The sequence below is a fragment of the Gnatocerus cornutus genome, chromosome 8, assembly GCF_029298725.1.
Source record: "Gnatocerus cornutus isolate USDA-ARS CGAHR chromosome 8, icGnaCorn1.1, whole genome shotgun sequence".
Taxonomy (NCBI): Eukaryota; Metazoa; Arthropoda; class Insecta; order Coleoptera; family Tenebrionidae; genus Gnatocerus; species Gnatocerus cornutus.
Genome location: NC_142240.1, coordinates 12,041,540 through 12,069,325, shown reverse-complemented (window position 1 = coordinate 12,069,325; position 27,786 = coordinate 12,041,540). Strand labels below are relative to the sequence as shown.

At 36.3% G+C, this 27,786-nt stretch overlaps 1 protein-coding gene across 1 annotated transcript; it reads left to right on the top strand.

Annotated features, from left to right (window-relative positions):
* The first annotated feature begins 127 nt into the window (after window positions 1-127).
* On the top strand, window positions 128-20,968 carry LOC148169868 (protein O-mannosyl-transferase Tmtc3-like). Its single transcript, XM_088042900.1, has 9 exons — window positions 128-717; window positions 8,865-9,001; window positions 10,970-11,051; window positions 11,321-11,420; window positions 13,540-13,655; window positions 13,715-14,146; window positions 18,064-18,816; window positions 18,871-19,338; window positions 19,391-20,968. Exons 1-9 carry the CDS (start codon window positions 532-534, stop codon window positions 19,907-19,909), a joined length of 2,793 nt encoding a protein of 930 aa, XP_087899026.1. The 5' UTR covers window positions 128-531; the 3' UTR covers window positions 19,910-20,968.
* Window positions 20,969-27,786: the final 6,818 nt, after the last annotated feature.

Below are 27,786 nucleotides of genomic sequence, written 5' to 3'. Positions count from 1 at the left end.
TCTATCTTGAGGGGTAAAAATTCACGTCAATTGGTTTGCAGCGTAATATAAAATGTTTATCCCCGTCTATTTCCGAATTGAGGACTGAATTTCAACGGGGCCATCCGGTCTGCGCCTGAGCATAGGCCACCAACACACCAGTCACGTGACGAACCGACGCAGTATGGCAGCCGGAGAGTCGTCGCTAAACCAGTTCAGTGCTTGCAATTTAGTGCTTTCGAACAAACTGAGGGGTGTGGACGTGCCCTTAGACTTTGCAATGCACACTGTACACTTACGTGCAAAATTAATAGTCCGGTTAAACCGAAACTTTACCTGAAATGTTGACGCGTTGCCATCGCGGTTAGCCGTGCAGTGAGTTTCAGCTGTTCAGCTTTCGCACCCTCGCGACCTCAGAGGGCGGCCCAGCTCGCTGAGCTCTCGCGCTTTAACTTCAAAATGTTCAGATGAATCTTTAACAGGTTGCATCGGCGGAAGTTTGCTCGGGAGTGATCAAAAACTCTGGATGCTCCACTAACCCAGTGCGGCAAAATGGCACTGAACCATGCACTCGGTGCCATCGTGGTCATCACCTGCGTGGCCTGTTACTACAACAGCTGTTACTGTGGCTTCGTTTTCGACGACATCAGTGCCATCAAAGACAACAGAGATCTACGCCCCCATTCGCCTCTTGTTAATATTTTTTTCAACGACTTTTGGGGCACCCCCATGCACAAGGTGAGCTTGCGAGGAAACGTTTTCCTTCTTTGACACTGCGAGACTGATGAGTGCAAAATGACGATGGAACGAAATTTCACGACTTGTTTTGATAAATTACTTTCTGCAAGTAATGAATGAGGAGAAATAAATATCCCGTTTTTCCAATTGCTGACTCCGTTTTACTTATTTTATGTTTCTGCCGTTGAATTTTATTGCTCAAACCGACATTAATTCACCACTTCGCCGGTTATAACGCTTTGCCAAACCTCATTTATAATTGGAATTTGAACAGGTGAATTATCGCCTTTTTTTGGTTCAACGGTCAAAACCAAGGTTAACTCCCATTGATCTTCCAAAGCTGGATTCTGTGTGGACCATTTTTACATATCTGCTCATTTTTTTCTTGCCCTTTCTGCTCATTCAGCTCGTCGACTGATCATTAATATATCAAGCCAATTGGGATTCAAAGTGGCCCTTCCCAAGAAAGGAATATATCAAGAAGAGACATTCTCTCTTTGTGTTCCTCGCCGGTTTTGCCCAGTATTTGTCCTTTTTGCAGTAATTGGAACTCTCTCCGGCTCCATCCAGAATGTAATTCTTTTTATCGCAATCAGATTTAACGATCCTGCTGTATAATCTCACGGATTATCTCCGAAATGGGAAATAAATCTCCGAAAACTACAAAATATCAGTTTATCCACTTATCAGGTAGTGTTATAAAACGAGAATTTCCATTTACAAGGGACTTAGACACGCACAGGGCTTAAAGCGACCAATGCACTTCGCTCTTTGTTCTAGTCCAGTAATCCTTTAAGTAATCAAAATCGGATTTTATCGTATGAGGGGGGGGGGGGGGGGCAGATGGGATTTCGTCGCGAATATCAACCATTGGTTCCCGGAACCGCAGTTCTAGGTTAATTACACGGTCTCGGAAAAATGTAATGCCCGTTGCAGAGGTAACCGGTCATAAAAGAAACCACTGTTGTAGAAAATTACATTTTTTGCAATATTCGCATGCGTGGTATGTAAAAAAACACACTTTTATTACCTTTTATACCACCCGTGAATATTTCACCGATAATTTCATTTTCCGGAATAAAATTTTATTCTACTGCACCGCGGAATTTGGCACCAGTTCCGCTTGATTTAGTAATGAGACAGTTTTAAATTTTTTTAAATTAATGATTAGTGGTTGTGAGCTGCATGATGTTATTGTCGAGGTTTCAGCAATAATCTGTGTAGGGGTGCCACCACAACACAACGCTGCGGCGTTGTTAAAGCCCTAAATATATTCATTAGGGAAGGGCGCATACAAATGTACACCCCTAGATAAAATTTGCTAACTTTATTAGATATTGCGGAATTGGCCGTGCAATTAAAAATTTCTTACATGCTCGTTGATAGAGGGTGAAATCAGATAACGTCTCCACGGAACCCTTTTACGATCGCGGTTATGTTTTTAGGGTGTTATTAAGTATTCAAGGGGTATCGTACAACGAAACTACAGAGATTTATTTCTATTTTTATAGATATGGATACTCTCGATTTACTTGACACTTAAAGCAGCGAAAAATGTTTCTTTCTTTATGTTAAAACTCTATCACGTCGCTTAATATCCTTTCTTTCAATTCCGCAAACGCCGATGCCAGAGGAATATCTTAAAAGATTCTAGAGAATTTTTTAGCGTGAGTTCTTAAAAGTTAGTTCTTGGATTTAATAGGATTCTCGGAATACTCGAAAACGCTCCAGGGATTGCGGAATATCATTAGATTTGTTATTTTCGTTCTTTTTTAACTCTCAATAGTCGTCGATATTAACAAATGGTGATGCGATAATCACTGCTTCGTTCTAAATTAGGGCAAATTAATTTCGGATTAATGGAGCGTCGAAAGAAGTGTGCGATGCGATACATCACCTTCTATTCCACGCAAATTGTGGAAACTTAACAAAAAGATGCATTAGATGGTTGCTCTCATGTCGTTTAACAAATTGTTGGGTAATTATAGCGAAGAATGTCACCAAAATACCAAACAATAAGGTCGCTTCCGAATACACGTACCCTCTTAAAAAACGGTATAAAAGTTTACGTTTGCGATAAAAATGTTTTATTTTAGATCCCATCTTGATATTAAGCAGATTTCTAATCGAATAAGTTGAGTGACTGCATAAAAACTGTTTACGATTCGACAAAGCTCATTTAATGGTAGGCACGAAGGACGTGTGTCTACAATTAAAACGTTTGCATTTGGAATTAAGGCATTTGCATGGAAATTACGAATGAAACTTCGTGAATAAATAAGCGCAAGAACGGCGACTTTAAAAGAATTATTGGTGATAAAAGGTCAACGCAGCAATAGTGGGAACAGTTGGTTTGTTGAGCACTATTTCACCCTCATCGGACTTTGTACGTATCTTGCTCCACTTATCCCGGAAAATCGATGGAATTATTGTGGAATGGCTTTCAATGCGATTCGTTTTATTTCGCAGAGCAAACAAAAGTTTAAAATAAATTTAGAAGTTTACACGGAATTCGAATTTTAAAATGTTGCCAGGTTGTATTGTATGATCGGAGCTACGAAGGATAATGCAGCATCCAATTAAAACTTTGGCTGTGTGGTGATATTATTTTAGAAGGCTTGGTGTTTTAACAATAGCCATTAATAAGCAACTGAAATTAAGTTTATCAGACTGTAAATTCGGCCTGCCAATAGTAAATATAAATTATTTTTCCCCATTGAACGAGAAGTTTTGGATTATGTGCTTAAAACTCTCGGGATCGGAAGAAGAATTAAATTTAAGTTTTGAACCAACGAAAAGTTTTCTTTTGCCAATGACACTTTTCTCACAAAAGCTGAACAGGAAAGCTTTGATCTTTATCGGATGTAATTTAGCCTGGGACTCGTAGTTTGGAGATCCCGGATGATGTGGATATGCAACTTTTTATTGGACGACCCACGGCCGTCAAACCGAATTAAGGTGACGAAATTATTGCAAAACCATCATGCAGGAAACTTCCGAAGTGAGCCATAACTAGGGAAAAGATTCTACGAGCACACGTGAAAGTGCAGAACTTAAACAATGTTATAGTTTATGAGATTGTGTTCACATAAAGTTCGTGTCACTTTCAACTTTACTGTGGAATGGAGTATGAGCTTATGAGAGACTGTAATTTATAAGACTCACATTTAGTTAAGTGAAACTTACAGGATGTTTTGTGTTATAAAATAGTCCTTTCGCCGTTCTTCCACCTGAGTAGCTCCGACGTAATATATCGCGGAGGCGCCCTATTTATCACGCGTTTTTTAGAATACATCAAATATGAATGAAACAAGAGTTTGTTATTGACATCACCTCTTGGAGCCTCGTACATTGGAACTAATTACTTTTCTTTGCTGGCAATATATTCCGTGGTTTGCTTTATTTCTTCAGTTGCAAACTGTGTGTGTAATATGCCAGTTGCAAAATCCGACCGTAAGCGAAACATAATTGTGTCAGGTCCAGAACCAAGTTTTTGTTCCAGACTCTAAATAGGTTCTGTCAACACGTTGAAATTTGCAATTACCATAGCCACATTCTCATCAAATTAGAATTTACACCATTGCACTATGTAAATATCGTTTTGTGCTCGTGCATTTCCAGAGAAAGATTGCCGCCGAATCGCATCTGAATATAAAATCGTTCGAAACACGTCACTTTCTCCGAGAGCACTCCAAATTTCCCAACTTCAATCAATACAATTTACGCTTTTTAATTCCAAACGAGCTACAATATTCAACTACCGAGCGAAAATTAAAATAATCAAAAGTGTCTCATCACGCTATTGTTAATTAAAATTTCCATCAGTTTGCGGCGGCGAAAAATAACTCGAAAAGTACCCATAAGCCGACCAGTATTTACCCTTTGAAATATTTGAAACCTCTAACGTCACGACATTGCTCCACTCTAGCGACTATGCGTAACGTAATCATGAGCTGTTGTTCGAGGGGCTGCAACCCGGCGGGAATAAACAGCAGAGATGGAGAAGACTTAAAATAGTTGCCCACAAATCATCCAGGATGAGATTGCAAAAGTTATTTTCTAAACATGGAAAACGACTTTTAGTTATTACCTGCACTACCGCTTCGTAATATTGTTCTGCGACAGTTTTCATTCGATTGTACAGAGAAAAAAGACGAAGCTTTGTAAAATTCTCGTGTTTTCGACCTGGTCGAGTAAATAGCGTGGAGGAGTTTGGAGGATCAGAATATTATCTAGCAGCGAAATTTAATAAAGAGCGCTGTTTCGAGAAGAACCTCGCGATGTCGTTGCAAATTTTCGTATTCGTTTAGATTGACGAAGAAGAAAGCGTCCGTCATGTTTGACGTCTGGAAATGCCCCCAATAAATATTCAGACGTCCATCCCCTGAATAATTTTCCGACCACGCTATTTATACAATGGCCTGTTAGTAAAATTACAAAAACACATTTATCCGAGTCCGCGTAACTTTTTGATGAAACAACTACGCTATCTCATTCCGGTTAATTCCGAACAGCTTCGCTAACGAATCGAAAATGTTGTTATAGAACAATGGAGAGATTTTTAATCGAATTTTAATCGACGACTAGTTGCCAATGTTTTATATGAACTTGGTGCTGTGGGCATTTAATTTTTCATTGTACTGAAATGTGCGCTGACTTATAAATATTCATTTTGTAAAGAGAAACATAGTTTTCAAAGTTTTAATTTCAACAGTTTAGTCGGGAGTACAATGCGTTTACATCGCTGAAGCTTGTTGGAAAAAGTTAACAATGTGCAGACTTAGTAATTAGCTGAGACGTTGAGCAGCTAAACAAGATACTTGTTGTACGTTGAACGCTGATTCATAATAAAATCAAAGTTTGGAGATTTCAATTAACATCAAACGTGGTACCAATTTACTTGGTTATTCACGTCTTGTACCTAGTGTCATATTTCAACAACGAAGATTGCAGGTAATTGCATTCAAAACTGGGTTGACTTATCCTTTTTGTTTACGTGCGACAGGATGTTTCCTCTGGAGAAAACATCGGAGATGCAGACTTAAAATACTCTCCTACAAATCATCCAACGTGAGATTGTGAAACTTGTCTAAACCTGAACACCGAGTTTTATCACTTAAGTACAATTAAAGGATTTTTTCGCTCGACAAAAATAGACAACAACGGCAACAAGTTTAAAATTGAAGATTTAAAGAAGCTGCCACGACTGTCACGTTACGCACTTCTTTGTGAAGTTGTCTGCCTTGATAGAATCGTTTAATTGGAATCTAGATAACTCTAGCTTACGAATTGTAATGTACAATAGATCCCAACTAATTTAATTTAACCTGAAGTTAATGGTGATGACACTCTCTCCCCTAGTATTATAATTAAATTAATTGTAATGGAAACCTGGGCGTCAAGATTTCCGTCTGCAAAACAATTCGAGTTTTGTATAAAAGTCGAGTTTTCTTCCCTGGGGCTATTTTAATTTTCCTTGCATTAAAGCGGGTGTTTCGCAAATATGCATTTTCATGAGCGGTAACTTTAGTAATTTCAATCAGACTATTGAAGGGATTTTATTGTTTCAAGAGACTAATGAAAATGTGACAACCGACATCGGAAAATTGATGATTAATAAGGGATTCGTTTTCTTTTTTATTTGAGTTACAACTGAAAATCAGCTACATTCAGGTGAATTGACTAACCGTGGACAACACAATATTAGTTCTTTCGTGTTTATTCACATGATGTATTGAATTAAGTAAATTACATACTGTTCGTTTAACGCCACTTTTGTGCGTGGAAACTCACGTGTGAATGAAAAGCAATCAGCTTTAATAACATCCGAATCGAACAACGATGTCCACTCATTTAATTATTATGATTAATGACATGGCGCTTTTTATACAGTTGCATGTCTTTAATATTTTTCTACTTCCAACTCGGCATTGTCGATAATGAATTTTGTACAAGTTTTAATGTAGAATTGATTGTATTGCTATCGATTAGGCACTTAGTTGCTAAGTTGTAATTTTCGATTTATGCTGTAATTACGGATGGTGTAATTCTATTTGCGAGGGAATTAAATAACTAGATGGTTTTTGAGGGGCATTATTATTATAGAAGCGCAAAATCGATAACTTTGTACATCAAATTCCAAGAGAATTACTCAATTACATTAGTCAACAAAGTTTGGAAAATTTATACTGGAGAAGTCGTTCTAAAGTGGAAAAGCCTTCTGATTCCGAATCTGACATTCTTTTTACTCTATCAGGCTCGGATTCGCAGATTTAGAAACGCGAGATTTATCAAAAAACAAATTTTGTTGCCATTCAAATCAAAATGTTTACAAAATCTTTGAAAGTTAAAAAAATCACTTCACATTCTTTGTCATGTAACTTTTAAACGATGAGAGATAAGAACCTGTTTAATACCGCGTTAGAAAGCAGTGATCTCAACCTTTATTAAGACGCATTACTCGTACTCAACGTACGAATTTAGGAATCCCATAAAAACGTAACAGGAGTCAGGAGGCAATTCGACTTTAGAAATGACTTTCAACTGCTCCAGAACAAATGTTATTATATGCTTTGAAAATTCTGGAGAATCTTTTAATTTTCTCTTCAGAGCCAAAAAATTGAGTTCAAAAAACCCAAGTTTCGGTATAGGATGGGAAAAAGAAAGAAAAAGAAGCGACATTGCCCAGTTCCAAATTCCTTTCGCGTTTTGTCACAATTTCCGGATTTTTCCACTTATTTTCCCAAAATAAACACAAACATTCAAGATCCATTACAAGAGTTCTCAATAATACAAAACGTTCTTCGAATTCGCAAATAATAAATGACCTTTTTCTACCTTCATCATGTAATGAAATGAATAAAAATACAAAACTGGAACCCTCATCTTGTCGACATTTGCAAATGAAGTAACATTTCACATCTCCGCGTGGTCGTTCCATTAAGGGCAGCACCACCTACACCCATTTATCGGTCATTCAAACATGTATAAATTTAGCGCTGAAAGTTCGTTTTGATTAAATTTAATTGTGGTGGTGGAATACGTGTCGTTATAAATGCAGAATATTTGTGGAGTCAAGTGTTAATAATTATTATTTGTTCGTTTAATAGAATTAACCACCCATCGGATTTGGGGTGAATTGATTAAAGCCTTAGGTTACGCATCGAGCGGATTGTAGCTGACAGTAAAATTTTTATTAATTTTTGATGAAACCATCTTTATTTTAATGGATAAATGGAATCGGGCATGACGGATGGAAGTACCCTGATATGGAAATGTTTGAATTGTAAATAGTAATCGAGCTATATTTTACGTGTTTTTTACCTGAGCTCTCATTTAGTATTCCGCTTGATTCCACGTACAACATTCTCTTGATGGATTTAAATGCGATTGAAATAAATTTAGTGGCGTGTTCAATTACATTTTGACAGTGGGGAATGAGGTGTTTCGTTTTATGGCGACATTAATTTTGGCACAATTTTTGTGTTTTGATGGGGGTGAGTTTTTAGGGTTTCACCGGCTGGTTTTATTGCGTGGGTAATGCTAAAATAAATTATATAGGACAGTTTTTATAATAGGGATGTTCTAACGGGCATAATTTACCTTATTGCTCTGTATAATACAAAAATAAATTTTGAGCTAGAAGCTTTATCGTAAAACTTTGTCACTGAAATAAAATTTTTCTTTATACCGAAAATTCCATTTTTATCTGTGACATAAAGTAAAGGGACATCGTTTTTTCCCTGAATTACTTTGATGTAGGTATCCTATATTTAGCTTTCTTTTAGTTGCACATCAAAGTGGAATAGACCTGCATTTAAAACTGAATTTTAGATGTTACGAGATACGTACAGCCCTTCAGCGGCGTAAAAACAGAACGACAATAGCTGAATGAAATTCTTTTAAGTTATTCATATCACGTGTTTCGTAAAATAACTAATGGATCCTCTATTTCGCGAATGACGGCATAAAACACAACTGAAAATCAACATTTTTACAGGGAATTTCAGCATTAACGGATACTCTCGTCGGTTTACATCCCACATTTAACCATTAAATATGAATGAAAGGTGCACGATTTACACTCTTTGTGTGTGCTCATTTTGTCTTTCTTCTTTACGGTAATACTTTTCTTTTTATTGTTGCAGGAGCAAAGCCACAAGTCGTACCGACCTTTGTGTGTTTTGACTTTCCGATGGAATTATTTGCTTTGGCAGCTAGAGCCCATGGGGTATCATCTTGTGAATATGCTTTTACATTCCGTAGTCTGCCTCATGTACTTCAGGTTAGTATAAAATATCAAATTACCAACATCTTGAACTGGGCTAATCTTCTTTTAACATGCGATATCGTTGTTAAAATAACTTTAACGTGCTTTTCTACCCCTCGCTCTACGCAATATCGACGAGAAAACCAAATTTACACAACATTTCATCTCTTTATTGTCTCTGGCTCTTTTACAAACAATTAAGCTCGCCGGCCTTCTAATAAAATAAATTTGTTTCCACTTCGATACACGCTGTTAACAATGTTTTCCTAATATTGCATTTGATCATTTCAAACCGTGGGAAATAATACGAGTCCTCATTTTTCCTTCCCATATTATTCCAGTCTAATTTAATTGAAACTGAATTGTTTTTCGGTTGCCGGGCTAATAAAGCACGGAATTTTTACACTAATTTGGATACATCGAAGGCTAATAAAATGCCTCGACGGGCACAGAATTTTTTATTCTTCATTGTACATTTATAATTAGTTTTCTGCTACGGCAGTATCCCATCGGTTTAATTAAGCGAAGACTTTGACAAAAAAAACGATCGATCTCTGAACTAATTATATTAATTGTCGTCGTAAACGTCTGAATGTTTTAATTGCATCGAATTTTGAAAAAAATCCAATCGTTAACATAACTAAATTACAAATTGCTTTAGGGGTATGTGAATAAATCATACAGTTCTAAGCAATTACGTGTTATCGAAAAGTTACCAAGAAAAAAAGTCTAATCGATAATTGCCTGGATTATCTTCACCCATTGATTGAGTTCAAATATTTTATTTAAAAGTGTTTTAAAAAATGTTCTACCCCTCGATAAGTATCTGAGATCTTAGATAGAGTATTAATTGGGCTATCGGAGCCGATGCTATCAGAGATCATCATGCGATCGAATTAACAGATAATGTGGGGAACTAATCAATACTCTAATACAATAATTAATAATGAATAGGAAATTACAGGCATTATTTGGGGAGGTTAATAGGGAATTTCTGCTTTTGAGTTACATATCTATGTTGTATTCATGGCGGGAAATTTTTTTTTGCTCTTGATATTCCTTTAACTTTCGGAATTTCTATTATACATATTTCTAATAATTTTTCGTAATAATGCAGCAATGAAAGGAAGTCTTGCTTCTTCGCGTTTCTAGCTAAACTCAGCTAAAATTCAGCTTGTTTTCTTCATTTTTATTTTCCGCTGCAGAATGTTTTCTTCATAATAATATTGATGTTTCTATAACGACGTGAACGCTGCAATAAATTATTCCCATCAAGTATTACAAGAAACCATTAAAAGACATGCGATCATAATGCATTTTTTAAGAGATTACACGTGTCCCGCATGCATGTTATAATTTTCTTGCACAGTATGCACGTGTAAACTCTGCAGAGTTCACATTTATTGATCTTACAGTCTTAAAAAGATCAGAGAGATAGTCCCTTTTTAAACCGAGAATGTAAGTGAAGTCCTCTCCAAAACAGGACTCGATACACGTGACTTTATACGAAAAGGAAATGGTTGTGATAAGCGGAACGATATGGAGAAAGAGATTTGGTCTTTTATTATTACCCCGCACAAAAGCTTGAAGGGTGCTCGTTATTTTTGCCGTATATTATCGTTATCAATGTCTTTTTATGGGCGAGTTGTATTAATAAAGTTATGAAGCATCTCTATTGTTGTGTTGTCTAATCATTCTCTGTATTATTAATTTTATCTGGGCGAACTTACAATGTTTTCAACATCGAAACGGTGAGCTTTGAAGCTGCCAGTCGTGTAATTGAAGCGTCTTAACGAAGCAGGTGCGCCCTTGCATCATCTGCTGGTATCAAAGACGAAGTTTTCGCTTAAAATGTCAATTTACAACGCTGTAATTTCCAGTATGAATATCTCGCTAATTAAGAGAATCAACTGGAGGGAAAGTTAATACAGCTTATGTAACTATGATGTCCTAGGATATAACTGTATCTACTTCCGTTTTCAGGATGTGCTCGATGTTCCTACCAGAGTTGTCAAGTTTTGTGGCGGCCATGTTGTTTGCAGTACATCCAATTCACACGGAAGCGGTAAGTTTACCCCAAAATACTTCCCTTTTATAATAATCGACATGTGAGTTCACCTGCCTCGAAAACAACCGCAAAATTTAATACCAACGCAGTCAAGATCCGTCTTAAGTAAATTATTTAACTAGCTATCTTCAAGGGTGTTTTCGCAAAGGAACCCTGTTTAATTAAATTTGATGGATTTATGTCAGAGCCTAATTTCGAAAGGGGTACAAGTTGTGTAGCTGAAATTCAAACAAATCGGCACTATATTAATTCTATTCAAATTCCAGGTGACGGGGGTGGTCGGCAGAGCTGAAACCCTTTCATCGGTCTTCTTTTTGGCCGCTTTCATGTTGTACACAAAAGCATCGAGGAGCAAAAAATGTACAGGTAATTTTTACTATCTTCCGGGAAACCACTGTCCAGATTCACGGATTCATAAAGAACCCAGCAAAGTTTTGTTTAACGTTACCTATCATAAAGCTTTGTCCTGATGGATCCTGGATACAACTTTTATGTTATACGGGAATGGTATTTGTTCTGAAAATACACAATATGGTCGTGTTCTGTGAAATGTTTCCTCCAACTTTTTCCTTTGTTCTTTCATAATTAGAAACGAAAAGTTCAAAGAACCATTACATATACTCCCGTCAAAAGAAGAATGTTTATCAATTTTGTTCCAACTTTTTCAAACTGATAATTAAGCGACACAAAGGTAACTAATTTCCACTCAACTCGAAGTGATACCAAAGTTATTACTTCTATTTACTGCAACGACACATCTCTTAAATTTGTTTAGTTATGCGGGCGTAATTTTCTTTATTACTGACGTTCTCTTATAAGTCTTATAACACCGGAATAAACTTTAACTGCTCAGTTCCGTTTATTGTTCAATTCTGTACACAACACCATTTTTTAATACGGCAATTTATCATAATGAACGTCTGCGATCATTAAAAATAAATATGACCGTAATAGCAAATTGCACTTTCAATTACAGGAACTTTTAACGGATTAGAATTATAATAAGTTTTATCGGATCATCAAGTTTTGAAACTTTAGGAGCTTAGCTTGTTACACCCGTTATGTTGAATGAAAACTAAAACTAAAAGGTTTCACGATCGAACGTAACTTTGTAAGAGTTCAAAAAACCACTTGGTAAAAAGGAAAGAAGAACTACAACATTTAGGGCAAAGACTATCGATTCTCACACTAAATTCAGTTTTACATCTCGTGGGACTATTTTTACGGATATTAATTATTCACAAGTATATGTCCCTTATTCCTACCATTAATATTAACATAAATATTTCAATTTTGGGGACAAACCACTCAGTTCTAATGCCTTCTGTCTCAATATGAAGAATAAATATTTTATATCGACCTATAATCTTTAATTCGATGGCTAGTTATTATCCATCATGATATTTAGAATCTTATTAATATATGTATTAACAAGGACAAGGACGTTTTGCACGTTTTATGTACGGGAATATTGAAACTTAAGAGTCGTTCCGATTTTCTCCTCATCAATAATTTCATATTTCGAACTTCGCTATTATTAATTCACACGAATAAATGTCAGAGTGAATTCATTCTGGTCGATCGTTCTGAATGAAAATTTAATTAGATGTAAATGATTTTTAAAATGAGAAAATCTGTATGCGAATTTTACCGAAATAACTGGGACAAAACTCAGTTCGTGACCTGAAAATTGCAGAATCTATTCAGGCTCGTGAAACTTTTAAATTTGTATGATTAGAACGACCATTTTAATTTTCTCGAATTTTTAATGTTAGGAACATATTTTAGATTTAGCTTTTAGGGCGTCCGGATTTTGTGTTATCTTTGAATTTTTTATATTCATGGAATTATTATTAATGCACACGGATAAACGTCAAAGTGAATTTATGCTGTTCGATTGCTTCGAATGAAAATTTAATTAGACGTAAATTATTTTTAACCGAGAAAATGTGTGTGGGACAAAGTTGGTAATTGCAGCCTATTCATGCCTGAAAGTCTTCAACTGGAAATACAGATACATGTTCCAAGCGTTTGAAACTTTAAAATCCATATGATTAAAACGACCCTTTTAATTGTCTCGAACTTCGCTAATTAGTTGCAGTAGAATGTAAGGTGGTCGTTTGTGTGCTGAAATGATCAGTTTTGAACGCTAATTTAGTTTAAGTTTCTCCACTTAACGTCTATATTGCCTGATTTAAAGTACTTAGTATTTTAAAGTAGTAAAGTTAAAATTAGAGTTTATTGTAATTACTCTTTGATAACTCATAGAATGTAAGGGAGAATTATGAGAACTGCGTAATTACAATCAGTGTAGTAGAGGTCGAAAGTGCAAAATATAAAATTTCGAATTAAAATGTGTTCCCTTTAGAATACAGTTCGTTAGCTTCTCATTACTTCAGGAGAAAATTACCGGTGCAATTGTAAAGTTGCAGATGGAAAGAAATATTGCATAAAGTTTGAATTGTAATTCCTTTTGTTGTTGCAGGGTGGAAATACCTTTCGTTTTCCATGCTGTCCATAGCAACAGCAATGCTTTGTAAAGAGCAAGGAATCACAGTAGCAGGAGTGTGTGCAGCTTATGAAATATTTGTAACTCAGAAGGTAAATAAAACATTATCTCTAGCAAAACGCAATAACAAGCTTGTTTACGACATTTCCAGGTGCGTCTTCCAGAGATAAAACACGTCGTAAAGGCAGCCATAACAGCAAAGTCTTCGTACCACTTGCCATGGTCAAACGAAGCAACCAAGAGGCTGCTTGTGCTCTCAGCCACTACTTTATGTCTTTTACTAGCGCGCTTACAGATAATGGGTTCACAGTTGCCAGTTTTTACGAGGTTTGATAATCCCGCATCTGTTGCACCTACGCCAGCGAGACAGCTGACCTACCATTATTTAATTAGCGTCAATCTTTGGTTGCTCCTGTTTCCGTGTAACCTGTGCTGTGATTGGACGATGGGGACCATTCCTCTGGTGGAATCATTCGTCGACCCGAGGAATCTTGCCACCGTAGCTACTTACACCTTCTTCATGGCTTTGGTCATTACGGCCTACACTACGGAGAACCGGCAACAACGCCTAATCATACTTATGGTAAGTCAACGATGAATCGCAAAGAGATGCTTGATCAGTCGTAATTAAAAAATTATGGGGAAAGGGCACGGAAAGGTCAACGAACAAGGCGCGGCACATGAGACTATAACCGCCGATATTGCATCGTATCTCGTTTACTAGCATCATTATTTCTTTTGCCTTGTCGATTTGATACTTTGTATTAACTCCTACGAGAATGTAAACAATTTTCTTTTCCATCCTTTAAATTGAAATAAGGACCCGAAGTGTGAACGCTTCGAACGCCATTTCTATAAATTCAGATTAATTAAAAGTCGGCGTCGTTTCATTCCACGTTTTGCGCATTTAATAACCAAAAGCACGAGTACACCTCTTCACATCTACCGAATGACTTATTAAACTCATATCTTGCTTGCCGACTATTCGCACTTGCCGTAAACTTTTCATACTTTCAGACACTTGAGACAGTCTCGGTGTTGCTAATTAAAAAGTAAATTCCCTTAGGGATAAACAGGAAGTATTCTCTTAACAGAACGCAAACTTGATTTACAGGAACTTTTCAAGTAATGTATAGTTGCTTAAATATTCGGACGCACAAATAAGAAGCTCTTTTCAGAGGCAGTGTTTGTGAAAAGAGATCGATGGCACGAGGGGTGTTGTTATTTCTATAAATATATCACTCTTACCCTAAAATGTGTCATAAAAAACAAGTTACACCTACGTGGTTTTCCGCTTCGACCAAAATTGGGAGAAAAAGTAAATTATGCAAACTAAGTAGTTTTTTACCTGCATAGAGGTGTTCACTGTTTGTTCTTGTTAGCTCAGTCTCTGTAAACATACACATACAAGCAAACAGTCGGGAACAACCACGTCTGCTCTTGATTTTTAATGAATCCAAACACCACCCGAAAATAATTATCATGCTAGAAAAACCTTGTTTAATTTTTTATTCGCTTAGGCCAAATTAGCATCGGGTTTAATAGCTGGTGCTGAATTTTGGTTTATTCTGGTTGGTTTGTAATCAGTGTGAAAATTGATCTTTCAAATTCAATTGACATAACGTGATAATGACCCGAAAATGTTATGATTGCTAATACTCAACACGAACTGTTGAATTGGTTGAACATTGCCTGCGATGTTTAATGTATGAAATCTCCTCTTACTAGTTCGGTGCAATGGTTTGGTCAGGGTGGGTGCTGAAAAACTAAAATTTGTTCTAATGTAAAATTTTTTTTTTTTTTCATTCGACATTTTAAACTTTGCTAAAATAGCTACATCAAAATGTTTATGCATAATGAAGTGGAGTTTCCAAATTCCAAAACTGGAGTATTGAATTCGAAATTGAAAAGGGAGCAAAAATAACAATTAAATGTCGAGACTATTTTCATAGTCGTTTGTGGAAATTCTGAATCTACATTTACACGCCCTCCCCCTGGCACCGCCCCTGCTCATTGTGGCAAAATATCTAAGATCCGACAATCGCTGTAGCAATGTTAACTTTCATAATAGCGACATCATAAGGACTCCACACTCAGGAGTCATATCATGAGGTCTGCCGAGGATTTTGGGGAATAATTTTCATTAGTCTCTTGCTCACAATTACAGTGTACATGAATCTGCAGAGCTATTGTGGAACTCGGCACGAATATATCCGTACAAAGTTACAAAATGTAATACATGCGAGAATATCGATAAATGTGCTGTTAAGGGTTGAGAGATTATCTCCTTGATATTGTTTAAACTAGAGATTCATTTTTCATTTTTTGCAATAATTGTTTCTTGTGTAATAGGAAATGTAATTAAAACAATAAACACCACAAAGCCTTTGTTGGCATATGTAAATTCGTAATTTATGTTTTAATATTTATATAATACAACACGGATTAGTACAATGCGGGTAAAATCCATAAAACAGTGCAATCGGGGAAATGAGAGTAATACATACCTCCGGATACAACACGTTTTTCAAGTGAATTTTCATTTAATGCAACGTTTCGTTTTAATGATCCATTTCAGTAGCGTGCCACTTCTTGACCTCATTCCACAGAAATTGAAGTTATAAATGTAACGATTATTACGAAGAATTTGTCTTTAATTGTTTTTTAGACAATTATTCGTGACATGAGAGGAAAATATATTGTGTGGAGGCAGAATCGTCAAATGTAATAGTTGCGTTTAATCTCCGCCCCCAGAGACTTTTGTTAGAGAAACGCCGTCGTCTTTTGAGCGGTCAGTAAATTTAATTCGCATCTCTTCGTTGTGATTTTCTTGTTGACATTTAACGATAAAGCCTCATTTCCACGGTCCGTTCTAGAGAGAACAGAATTTGATTTACGATGGAATTTGAGTTATTACACCATATTTTGCGGTCAGAAAATTTGCAAATCCTATTGCACCCTTGGTTTACAATCCTCTGTTCCGATTCGGGCGGACAAGCTGGTTGAAACGCCGAACCACCACACGGACTGCTACATTTGGTGATAACCAAACAGTTTTAATTACTCCAATTCTTTTAATTTGAACACTAATTTTTTATCATAATGTTAATAAGATAAATAACACATATAAATGTGGATTAATTTTAATAAAGATGGTGATAAATGTTGATGAACGTACTTATTTCCTGCATTGAAATTTACAGAATCATTGTATGAAAACAGGTGTGAATGAATGCAGGTAGGTACGTTTCTTATCTCTGTGAGTGGATTTACCCTTTCGAAATACCCGACAAGTCTGTATTTTTGTAGATTTGGTCAGAGTTATTACCTGAAAATTTGAATTTTTAGAATTTAGAAATTAGTGAAAGTTAACGTACCAGACATATCCACGTAATAGGTAACTTGAAGTATAAATAAAATGAAATAGATTCATGACCATTCTGTTCTGGTTCAAATGAACGAACCATCTTGTCTGACCGACATCGGTCCGGCGAACATTTCAACACAGAACCAAGACAGAATCGGTTCGGCGGACATTTCAATTCAGAACCAAGACAGAACGCAACGGACACACAGAACGCACAGAATCATTGAAACTAAGTTAAGTTAATACGTTAAGATAAAATCTTACTGGATTTAAATTGATGATTGCTGACATTATTTTACTGGTGGAAAAGTTATTTAAACATCAATTCTGGGCGTCTAATTTCAATTATTCTGTGCGTTCTGTGTTGAACTGTCCGGTGCGTTCTGTCTTGGTTCTGCGTTGAAATGTCCGCCGAACCGATGTCGAACAGACAAGATGGTTCGTTCATTTGAACCAGTACAGAATGTTCATGCATTTATTTTATTTTATTAATACTTCAAGTTACCTATTACGTGGATATGTCGGTATGTTAACTTTAATTAATCTCCAGAAAATTCAATTCATAGAACGAAATTAAAAATTCAAATCTTCAGGTAATAACTCTGACTAAATCCACAAAAATACAGACCTGTCGGTTATTTCAAAAGGGTATTTAAGAAGGGTAGATAAGAAACCTACCAACCTGCATTCATTGACGCCTGTTTTCATACAATAATTCTATAAATTTCAATGCAGAAAGTAAGTACGTTCATCTAGATTTATCACCATTTTTATTAAAATTAATCCACATTTATATGTTATTTACTTAATTAACATTATGATAAAAAATTAGTGTTCAAATTAAAAGAATTGGAGTAATTAAAACTGTTTGGTTATCACCAAATGTAGTAGTCCGTGTGGTGGTTCGGCGTTTCAACCAGCTTGTCCGCCCGAATCGGAACAGAGGATTGTAAACCAAGGGTGCAATAGGATTTGCAAATTTTCTGACCGCAAAATATGGTGCAATAACTCAAATTCCATCGTAAATCAAATTCTGTTCTCTCTAGAACGGACCGTGGAAATGAGGCTTAACGGTCGACATTTTCTCGGAACTTTATAAACATAATTATTGGAATGGAATCTCTCTTTTCCAGAGCGTGGCTTTAATGGCGCTCCCTTTCTTGCCCGCTTCGAACCTCTTCTTCCCCGTCGGCTTCGTAATAGCAGAAAGAGTTTTATACATGCCTTCGATGGGATTTTGTATGCTTGTGGCGTACGGCTGGAACGTCCTGGCAGAGAAAAGAAGTAAGAAACTCGCGTGGTTTTTATTAAGTATCCTACTTTTAACGCACGGGACGAAAACTTACTTGAGGAATTGGGATTGGGAGGATGAGTACTCGATCTTCATGTCCGGGCTTAGGGTCAATCAGAAGAACGCCAAGTTATTCAACAATGTCGGACACGCTCTCGAAAGTCAGGGCAAGTACGAGGAGGCGTTGAAGTTTTTTAAGACTGCTGTGAGTGTACAAGAGGATGACGTCGGCGCCCACATCAATGTGGGGCGGACGTTCAACCATCTCAAAATGTTCAAAGAAGCCGAAGAGGCATATCTCAGAGCTAAATCTCTCCTTCCCAAAGCTAAACCGGGCGAATCCTACCAAGCCAGGATCGCTCCTAATCATCTAAACGTTTTCCTCAACCTTGCCAACCTGATATCCAAGAACTCGACGAGATTAGAAGAAGCTGACATGTTGTACAGGCAAGCCATCAGTATGAGAGCCGACTACACGCAAGCTTACATCAACAGAGGAGATATCCTGATCAAGCTAAATAGAACCAAAGAAGCTCAGGAAGTGTACGAAAGAGCTTTGCTCTATGACAGCAACAACCCCGATATTTACTACAACGTAAGACTGTGCTTTAATTTCTGCCTTTGTTCATAACAGAATGTTTAATTTCAGCTCGGGGTGGTGTTTTTAGAACAAGGAAAAGCGTCACAAGCACTCGCTTACCTTGATAAAGCTCTGGAATTCGATCCGGAACACGAACAGGCTCTTTTGAATTCGGCGATTCTCTTACAAGAATTCGGCCGACCTGAATTACGGAAAATCGCGCGCGAACGATTGTTGAAGCTTTTAGATAAAGACGGCAACAACGAAAGAGTACATTTTAATCTCGGGATGTTAGCGATGGACGAGAAAAATATCGAAGAAGCCGAACACTGGTTCAGAAGAGCTGTCCATTTAAAAGCCGATTTCAGGAGTTCGCTTTTCAATTTAGCGTTGTTATTGGCTGACGATCAAAGGCCATTAGAAGCTGCGCCGTTTCTCAATCAGCTCGTCAAGTATCACCCTGATCACGTTAAAGGCTTGATACTCTTGGGAGACATTTATATCAATAATATCAAAGATCTGGACGCTGCCGAAAACGTAAGCTTATTACCGGTAATCGACTCTCTTACTAATATTCTTTTATTTGCAGTGCTATCGAAGAATTCTCGAATTGGATCCTGAAAACATCCAAGGTCTTCACAATTTATGTGTGGTGCACGTGGAAAGGGGAAAGCTCCTAGAAGCGCAAAGCTGCTTAGAGAAAGCTCATCGGTTAGCTCCAGGAGAAGATTACGTTTTGAAACATTTGCAGATAGTGCAGAATCGAATCGCCAAATTAAAACTGAATCCGAATGATCCGGAAAGCGAAGAAAGCGAAACTAATCCGAGAGGGCGCAGTCAAGTCGTTTCCAACAAAAGTATAGACGAGAGTGATAGAAAAACACGACCTGTCGTGACAGGTGATTCGGAAGAACAGAGATACAGCAGTAGAGTTGTTAATACCGAACCTATGTTTGTAAAAAACGTTGACAATATCGACTATATCGACAACGACTTGGAACAAGTCGATTTTCCCGATGACGTAAAAGATCAGAATGTTAGTAATAGGTGGAACCACGGCAAGATCATCGGTACAGACAATGACGATCCTTCTTCAGGCATGTCTTAGCGTTAAAACCAATTTTTAAAATCAAATTACTGTAATTTTAAAGATTCCCATTAAAATAGAGGGGTTTATTATTATACTCTATCTAAGGACTTTTTTATACGAGCCATTAGATGTAGTGTCCATTCTGTGATACTCAGAATAATCGTTTTTAAAACTATTTTTAACTCGGATTAAGTTATCTAAGACCTACTGCAGATGTGACTTAATGTATACAAGAACGTTAGCACTCATCTCATTTTTGTCAACGCTACTGACTCAGTTGTGATGTTTTAGTATTATTTTTCAGGCCTCTCATCAAAATAACGACACATTTAAGCATTTAATTTCAATTTAAACCGGACAAATTCATTTTGAGATAATTGTCCAAACCAATCAACTTGGCAAATTGCATCTACAAACTCCATTTTCCGAACTAGTGATTTCTGTGATGGTTCGATAAATTTTGATTAGGGCCTGAACACGTTTGTGATCAATTTGTGATTTTATTGCTTTAGCTTTATGTTGTAACAAGGTGAATGGTTTTTGTCGCTTTTTCGTGTTGATTTGCTTTTAAATATTACTTCATGTGATTTTTTATTCCTGTCGATTGTTTATTCATTGTCGGTATGTGGCATATCTGTAATATGTTAATTAGTAATATTGCTACTAATATAATCAATAAAATAAATGTATTGATGTAAGGCTTTTTAGCCAATAGTTTTAGAAAACATCCACGTGGCCAAATATTCAGTAGTTCTCCTTAGCACTTATGTATTGTTTTCAGATTTTTCAAAAATTGTTATTTTTGCTATCGTGGATCTTTATTTATTTTGTATTTTGTAAAGGTGCCTTGAAATCGTTAATTAAGGCAAATGATTTTGTAATATAGTATAATAAATATTTTTCTATGTTGTCAAACTGTTCATAGATTATAAACATAAGTCTATATTGTGTAAAACTAATGTGAGAGGTATATTTATCCTATGACTGATAAGTTTTCGTGTATTTTCTTTCAAAATTTTCTAAAAGTTGTTACCCTAATATACACTTTTTTAATAAAAACAGTTGTGGCATAAGTAATCAGACACTTCTTCTTTCCGAATACATTACAAATCGATTTAATGCAAACACACGATAGCACAAGAAAAGTGCAAATTTGCGATTAAATGGAAAAACTGCTCAATTTTTCTGCCTCGAATCTTTGAAGATCGCTGTTAAAAAGTTGGACGGCTTTATTAATTCAGCACGGCTCGGCAAATTTCCCGAGAATGTTTTTACATTTCATTAATTTTTTTACTCAAGAAGACCAGAAGAAAATTAAAAACGTTCATCTTCCAGTTAAGCTCCAATGTTTTAATTAGCGGAAATTCCAGGCATTTGTGAAAATGTAGTTAGCCACAAACGGTTAGTTTCCTCTTGATTGAGAAAGTAAAATAAAATTACTGTAATTAAGGGCGATCAGTGAAGGAGCTTTGCTGCTAATAGCTGTGCAATTGGATCAACGATCCAAGATGTTGGGGCTGTGGGAGCAAATATTCTCAGTGCAACCACAATTATAACTGTCAAACTATAAATGCAAATGTTATATTAACAAATGTCAACAAATCACACTAGCATACAGTTACAAACTCAATTTGCGTTCCGCTTTACTTGGAAATGACGTGTGTTTTACTAATTACATGTGTACTTCGGGGAAGTGATTAAAAAGTTACCAACAATTTGTATGTAAATAAATTACTGCAATAGTGGTCCAAAGCGATCCTCGGGGCAATCGATAAATGGGGCGATTTGGTTTATTATTTATAATTTTCATTACTTTAAATAAATAAAGCTTTACCAATGGTAAAATGTTTTAACGTCATGGTTCTATTTATTTTATTACCTACGCTTCGAGCACGATTTTTTTTTTCTATTTTAACACTACCACAAAAGTATTGATTTTCCTTTGTGGCTCCATCTGTGACCAAGGACGCGCACGAATTTTCCTGCGGGGGCAGAAAAATGTAACTTTAGGAGTCCTATAGGATATTTGACAAGGATAAACAGATGTCTCGAGTAAAAGGTTTCAATTTCAGTTATTTTGGCTAAAATCAGATTTTTACAATTTTCATAATTCTGTAGTCCTTCGACAGAGCCACCTAAACCAAACGAAAAAATCTGTCCGAAAAAAAAAGGTTTCTAGAGATACTGAGAAAATTTGAATGAAAATGTGCACAAAATCTGGGGCAGTAGAACTCCGAGCTGTTTCCCAGATGAATGATATCAGGCTACGATAAAAGATGTCTCCACTGTGTATTTTGCAGCCTATTCACAGTTCAAATATTTTTTGTATTAAATCAGTTGGAATAAAGTTATTTAATATGATTCTGTGTATTTACCATAATCAGAGCAGAAATATGTTTGTTTTGATTTAGCGAAATTATAAAATAAAACCGGTATTCCTGAATTCCGGAAAAAGGACCTCTGGCGAATTATTATTGTGTTGTGATTTAATTTTTAAAGTACATTTAACTCGATAATAACACCAATAATATTATCGATAAAATAACAATATAAGTTAAACGAAAAATATAAAAACCGCTTTAGGTTTTAAGTGTTTGGCGTTTATAGTGTGATAAATATATTATGGTCCGTAATTATAATGAGAAACTTCTTGGTTTAAATTGAAAAGATTCACGGAAAGCTTGCTCCCCGAGATAAAATTTGCGCTCCAATTCGGTTGGGCTTAATAAAAATGACGATTTGTAGGTTTTGGGGTGAAACGAAAAATACGAGCATAAAAGTTATATCATTAAAATATTGCTTTTGCGCTTTTTCCTTTATATCCCGCACCAATTTGCAATTCATAAGCGAAAAAGTCGTTTACGTTCGAGTAGCTCATTCCGTCGTAATTTACCTGGGTTACTTTTTATAAAGCTATTCAGAAATAAACGTGATAATATTCATTTAAATAAAGACGAAAGTGAATTAAAATTTCATGCCATTAGCATGCAGATGGGAGCCGTGATATATTTACTGAGAATTGTGTTTGCTCCGAACGTGTCAGACTTGAAACGCGCAAAAACCTATTTCTAATAAAACTCCAGATAACGCCTCGAAAAGGTTCATAATTCTGGGTGAATTGCAACATTGTGTGGACAATAAACGTGCAGTAAATTTGATAAGTGATCGGGTCAAACACCCCGAATATTATTTTGGCGTTGGTCCAAACTCATAGGGAAAATTATGTCATTTCTCATCTGCAAAGAATGCATTGGAACTTGATGTTGAAGAGGCAGATAACTTTGTTACAGTTCTTACGACACCACATTTTCCGTTTCTTACATCTTGATGCTGGCGTAATTACACTTGCACAATCAATACCGCGGTTTTAGTATTTGTGTTAACTTGCTCTCTCATTTCCTATGAATTTCATTACAATAGTCAACTGTTTCGCCGTGATTTGCTCTTTTAATGTAATTAAAACCAGTGCTTTGACAAAGTGTCTTTGACCACTCTTTTATTTTCTCTGTTAACATGCGATGTGTTAATGTTATCGCTTCAAACAAACCACTGTACCCTGTCAGAATTACAAGTCACTGTAGAGTGGCATGGCCTGTTTCATGCCCGGCCGATTTCACAACCCTTTTCAATCATTCTATATAAACAGCGATACAAACAAACCCGTTCTTGTACGATACAAAGAGATTGACTCTGTGGCTTTGCCGAGGTGTTTTTATTTCCAGCTTATTAAAACACAAATTACATTACGACTGAATAGGGGCGTGTGTCTGTTTTTCGCAAACTCACCCTGTTAGCAATACAGGAAAGTTTCGGGTCTAATAAACCCAAATCCGTTTATAACTTATAAACGATCTGGTTTACCCTCAGGAGGGATGTGACTCATGTATGCGGATGTACACTTCACGTTCGAAATGTGTTGGGTGGGTGTAACATCCATTCATTTTTAATCTGAAATGGGCTATGAACATGCAAAGTTTTTTTAGTGAAACCTTTCCAACGCTTTTCAATATCGATATCCTCGTGGCATCGGGTTGACAATGATGCCAAGTCTAGACCACAGGATTGAGACAATAACAATGAAATTTTAAAGTGGTTTCTTGTCGAGTTGAGTTTCTTCTAAATCTGAATTTGCGGCCACGAAGCTCGTGATGGTGCTTTTGAAATAAATAAATTCCGAAACTGGGAGCAGTCGAGCGTTATTAGGAAATGAAACAACCTCGTCAGCAGGTAAGTAGATATATTGTGTAACGTAATACTTTTTGTACAACGTGACTAAGCAAAGCAGATGTATTGTGTTACACTTTTTTTTTTCATTTACTTTACCTATCAGAAGCTCATATTTCAAAAACAGTTTTCTCTTAAAATTGCTTTTCCGGTCTATCAACTACATATTTTTCCTGCCCTGATAAAAACTAGATGGAAAGAGAACGTAGAAGTTTCTATTTCAAGATGCACCGTGAAGCTTTAACTTGTCATGAATATTTCAATAAGTTTGCGACGTTTAAGTACTCTAGGTTAAATAAAGTGCTCAAAAACTAAATTGCAATATTAACATTTGTATAGCTGCAAGTACAATTATTCATTGTGGTATCACCAACAATGCTTCTTGTGACTTTAAACACTTCTTTGGAGTTCCCTGGAAATTATAGTGTGTAACAAAAGTTTCCGGTAAACTTCTAGACGTCGAGAGTGCACTGTAATTAGGACTTTTTGTACCTGTTTTCCTCGCATATAATAAAACTCCGGCCGATACCTGAAACTATTGATTAAAAATGGTGGAGGCGCCGGGCGAAATTTGTATTTTCGGTAAATTTTTAGTTCTGAAACGCGACGGCTTTTATTCCGCCACTTTCGGAATTAGTTTGTAAAGTAATGAATTTAATATTTTTTCACCTCTGTAAAATAAATTTAAAAGTTCTCTGCATCTTGTTTGAAGCACAAACAAAAAAGTTTTATTTATTTTTTACAAAAGTTTGGCTTCTTAGAAGACGATTTTTTATTTTTGCAACTAAAATAAAGTACAAAAAATCAATTACTATATCTAAAAGCGTTTTTCGAATTAAGTGATTCTGAGAAACCGCTTTGCACGAAAGCGCCAGTTCTTTCATGAAAATATCCGATCTTGGAAGAACGTTCCGTGCTGTCTGTAGTTTTGATGACACCAGCAGTTGAAATTTTTATTTGTATTCGTCTTCAAGATCGATGAACTTTTCCATCTCGGAAGGTCTTTAATTGGCTGCTACTAGCTTAAATTCCCGTTTATTCTGCGAAAAGCCCACACAATATTAGCAATCAGCAGAATGGTTTTGTCCGCAAACATTTAAATGCATCTAATTTAATTTGCATTTGAATTTCTTATTACAGGGTCGGTATGATGGCACTCAAGTCGACCATCTAAACGCTGCAATATGTGTTGTGGACAGAGGTCAAAGGATCAATGCACAATGATAATAAGAGAAACTAGCTACAGTACTGTTTGAAATTAACATAATTTGAGATGGGATAAAAAAAATTTGCATTAAAAAATAAGTGACACTAAGTGTAGCAAACAAACTTTTAAAGATAGTAAGTTCTCAACGCTGTGCTGCATTTAATCCGATTAAGTGCCGCTCGTTTATTAGAGTTTGGTAATTATTTTTCTTCTTTCCAACTAAAGTCCCAGCTGCGCGATTTTTAGTTAAATTTGTGGATATAATTAAATTAGTTAATTGTTTCTCTTCTCTTGATAAATTAGTTTACATGCCATACATGACGTGAGGATCATAAAATAGTTAATATGAAGGTTAATTTCACTGGGAATATTTTATCACGAAAGAGCTCTATTGATCGTGTTGGAGCACGTGGCCAACAATGGTAACCCTACGAAGATGTTAACAGCAGTAATTTGGGCCCGGTTACATTTCCGGATTGTGGTATCCTGCCAGTGAAGCTATGACTTGTAGTCATATTACCAGAAATGAACACTAAAGCGTCCCCATTTCCATAGCGAATAGCACCCTAAGCCGTAACTCCAGGTGTAATAGCAAATGCACGTGCCGAGGTATGTCAAGTCTGAAAGATCATCCCCATGACTCGACGTAAACAAAAGCATGCTCGGCTTGATGATATTGGTCTAATTTGTTACAAAATGTACGGAAATCTCAAATTTATAACCTTTTGTCTCGACTATATGTCTTCCTGGGGAAATTTACAGCAGCCGTGATAACTTCTTAGGTTGTAAATATTTGTTGACGCTTTTAAAATCGCAAGAGAGTAAACTTAAGAATGTACGAACTTAAAGGTTAATAGAAAGGTAAACTTTATTTCGCAAGTGGAAGTGCAGTGCAAAGAAAATAAAAATATCGATAGGAAGTAATCAACAGCTAGCCGAGTGTTTACTGCATTTTAATGCGGTGAGAACGGCTTCCGAATCCACCAAATTGTAGTTATGTCGTTACTAATTCAAATCCAAGATTCGACTACAATAAAAAGACTGCTTACGCGAATTTACATTTTACTGCAAATACGAGTGTTAAGCGGGTATTGTAAAATACAATGCTAATAAAACCGGTGAGTGCAGATAGTTTCAAACGCCTAAAGTATAATTGCAAATTGGTGCAGAAAAACGTTAGGTAACAACTTTTCTCCAACTGAAATGAACATACGGATAGCTACAGAGTCCCGTTTAATTATGTCGCGTGGGGAGTAATTTCATAGTTTCAACTTCTGTTTTATTTATTAGCCAAACATATTTTCGGTGAGGTGATTTTATTGACACGTTAATTGGCGTGAGCATCAAAGCAACAATTTCCAAAAGCACGAACGCAACTCCCCCACACCGCAAAGTTTTTCAATAGCCCGAAACGTGCTAGCTCGAAACAATTCAAAGTATCTTCTGGTGCAAAAATACTACTCAATTAAAACCAATAAAATTTTGATGAAACGAGTACCTGTAAATAACATTCAGTGCCGGAATTGCAATTTGAACGGAATGTGCGGGATTGTGTAAAAATTTAATTATCTTTGACCGATTTCCAAAATTTGTACATTGTACTTCGTGTTCCATAAAACGGCAGAGATCGCGCTACAACGGTCACATAAACGAAACACTGATCCTCCTAGATTAGAAGATGTCACAATGTGTCTACCACAATGTGTCAAGAGCTAGCTTTTGTGGCTAAAGTTACTGTGACGTAGCGATCAACAATCCAAAACAGTATTTGTGTTGAATGGGGAGAGACAGTCATCAGAAAAGAAGCTCCGACCAGCGCCGCATTGCAGGCAATTTCTCACGTTACCGTGCTTTAAAACCTCGAACAGAGAGCTTAAAAAACTATCAAGTACCCACACCCACTCTTTTAATTTGATTGGGTCATTGGATGGATCTTTCTCATTTCATTTTAAATTAGAAGCGGGTTTTTCCTTGACTTTTGAATTTGGATCAGCAAGAGTTGGTTTGTTGTAATAATTTGGGCGGATCGACCCGTTATCGGGTGCTGGAAAAACCGCCGTAAAAGCAGAGACGTCAATAACAATTTCGGCTGGAAAAAATATTAAACAAGATTGCTTCAATATGTTGAAATTTAGTGGTGATAAAACAGTTTTAGTAGCCCCGACTAAATAGCAAGTATTTTAGCCCAACGCAAGAATTATACAATTTTGTTAAAACTTTTATATTTTTTATTCGGGTTTAATTACATTTTTATGCTCTCTCTCTTAGAGCGCCGCGTGAATATTTATCACAGCGAGCTTATCATCACTTTCCTTAGTATTTTGTGCTTATTACAACTTTTCTGTACCCCCGGAAAGTGGATTTTCTTCGTTTTCCCCTTTTCCATTTTTTCCGTCTGATATAGGTCAGTATCAAATTTCAGACATTTAACCCGCTACCCACACAATCGGCTTAGTCCATTTAG

Coding starts and splice junctions, on each gene's coding strand:
- LOC148169868 (XM_088042900.1), top strand. CDS start 532: ATGGCACTGAACCATGCACTCGGTGCCATCGTGGTCATCACCTGCGTG. Junction 13,656..13,714: donor AAATATTTGTAACTCAGAAG/GTAAATAAAACA, acceptor CGACATTTCCAG/GTGCGTCTTCCAGAGATAAA. Junction 18,817..18,870: donor ACCCCGATATTTACTACAAC/GTAAGACTGTGC, acceptor GTTTAATTTCAG/CTCGGGGTGGTGTTTTTAGA.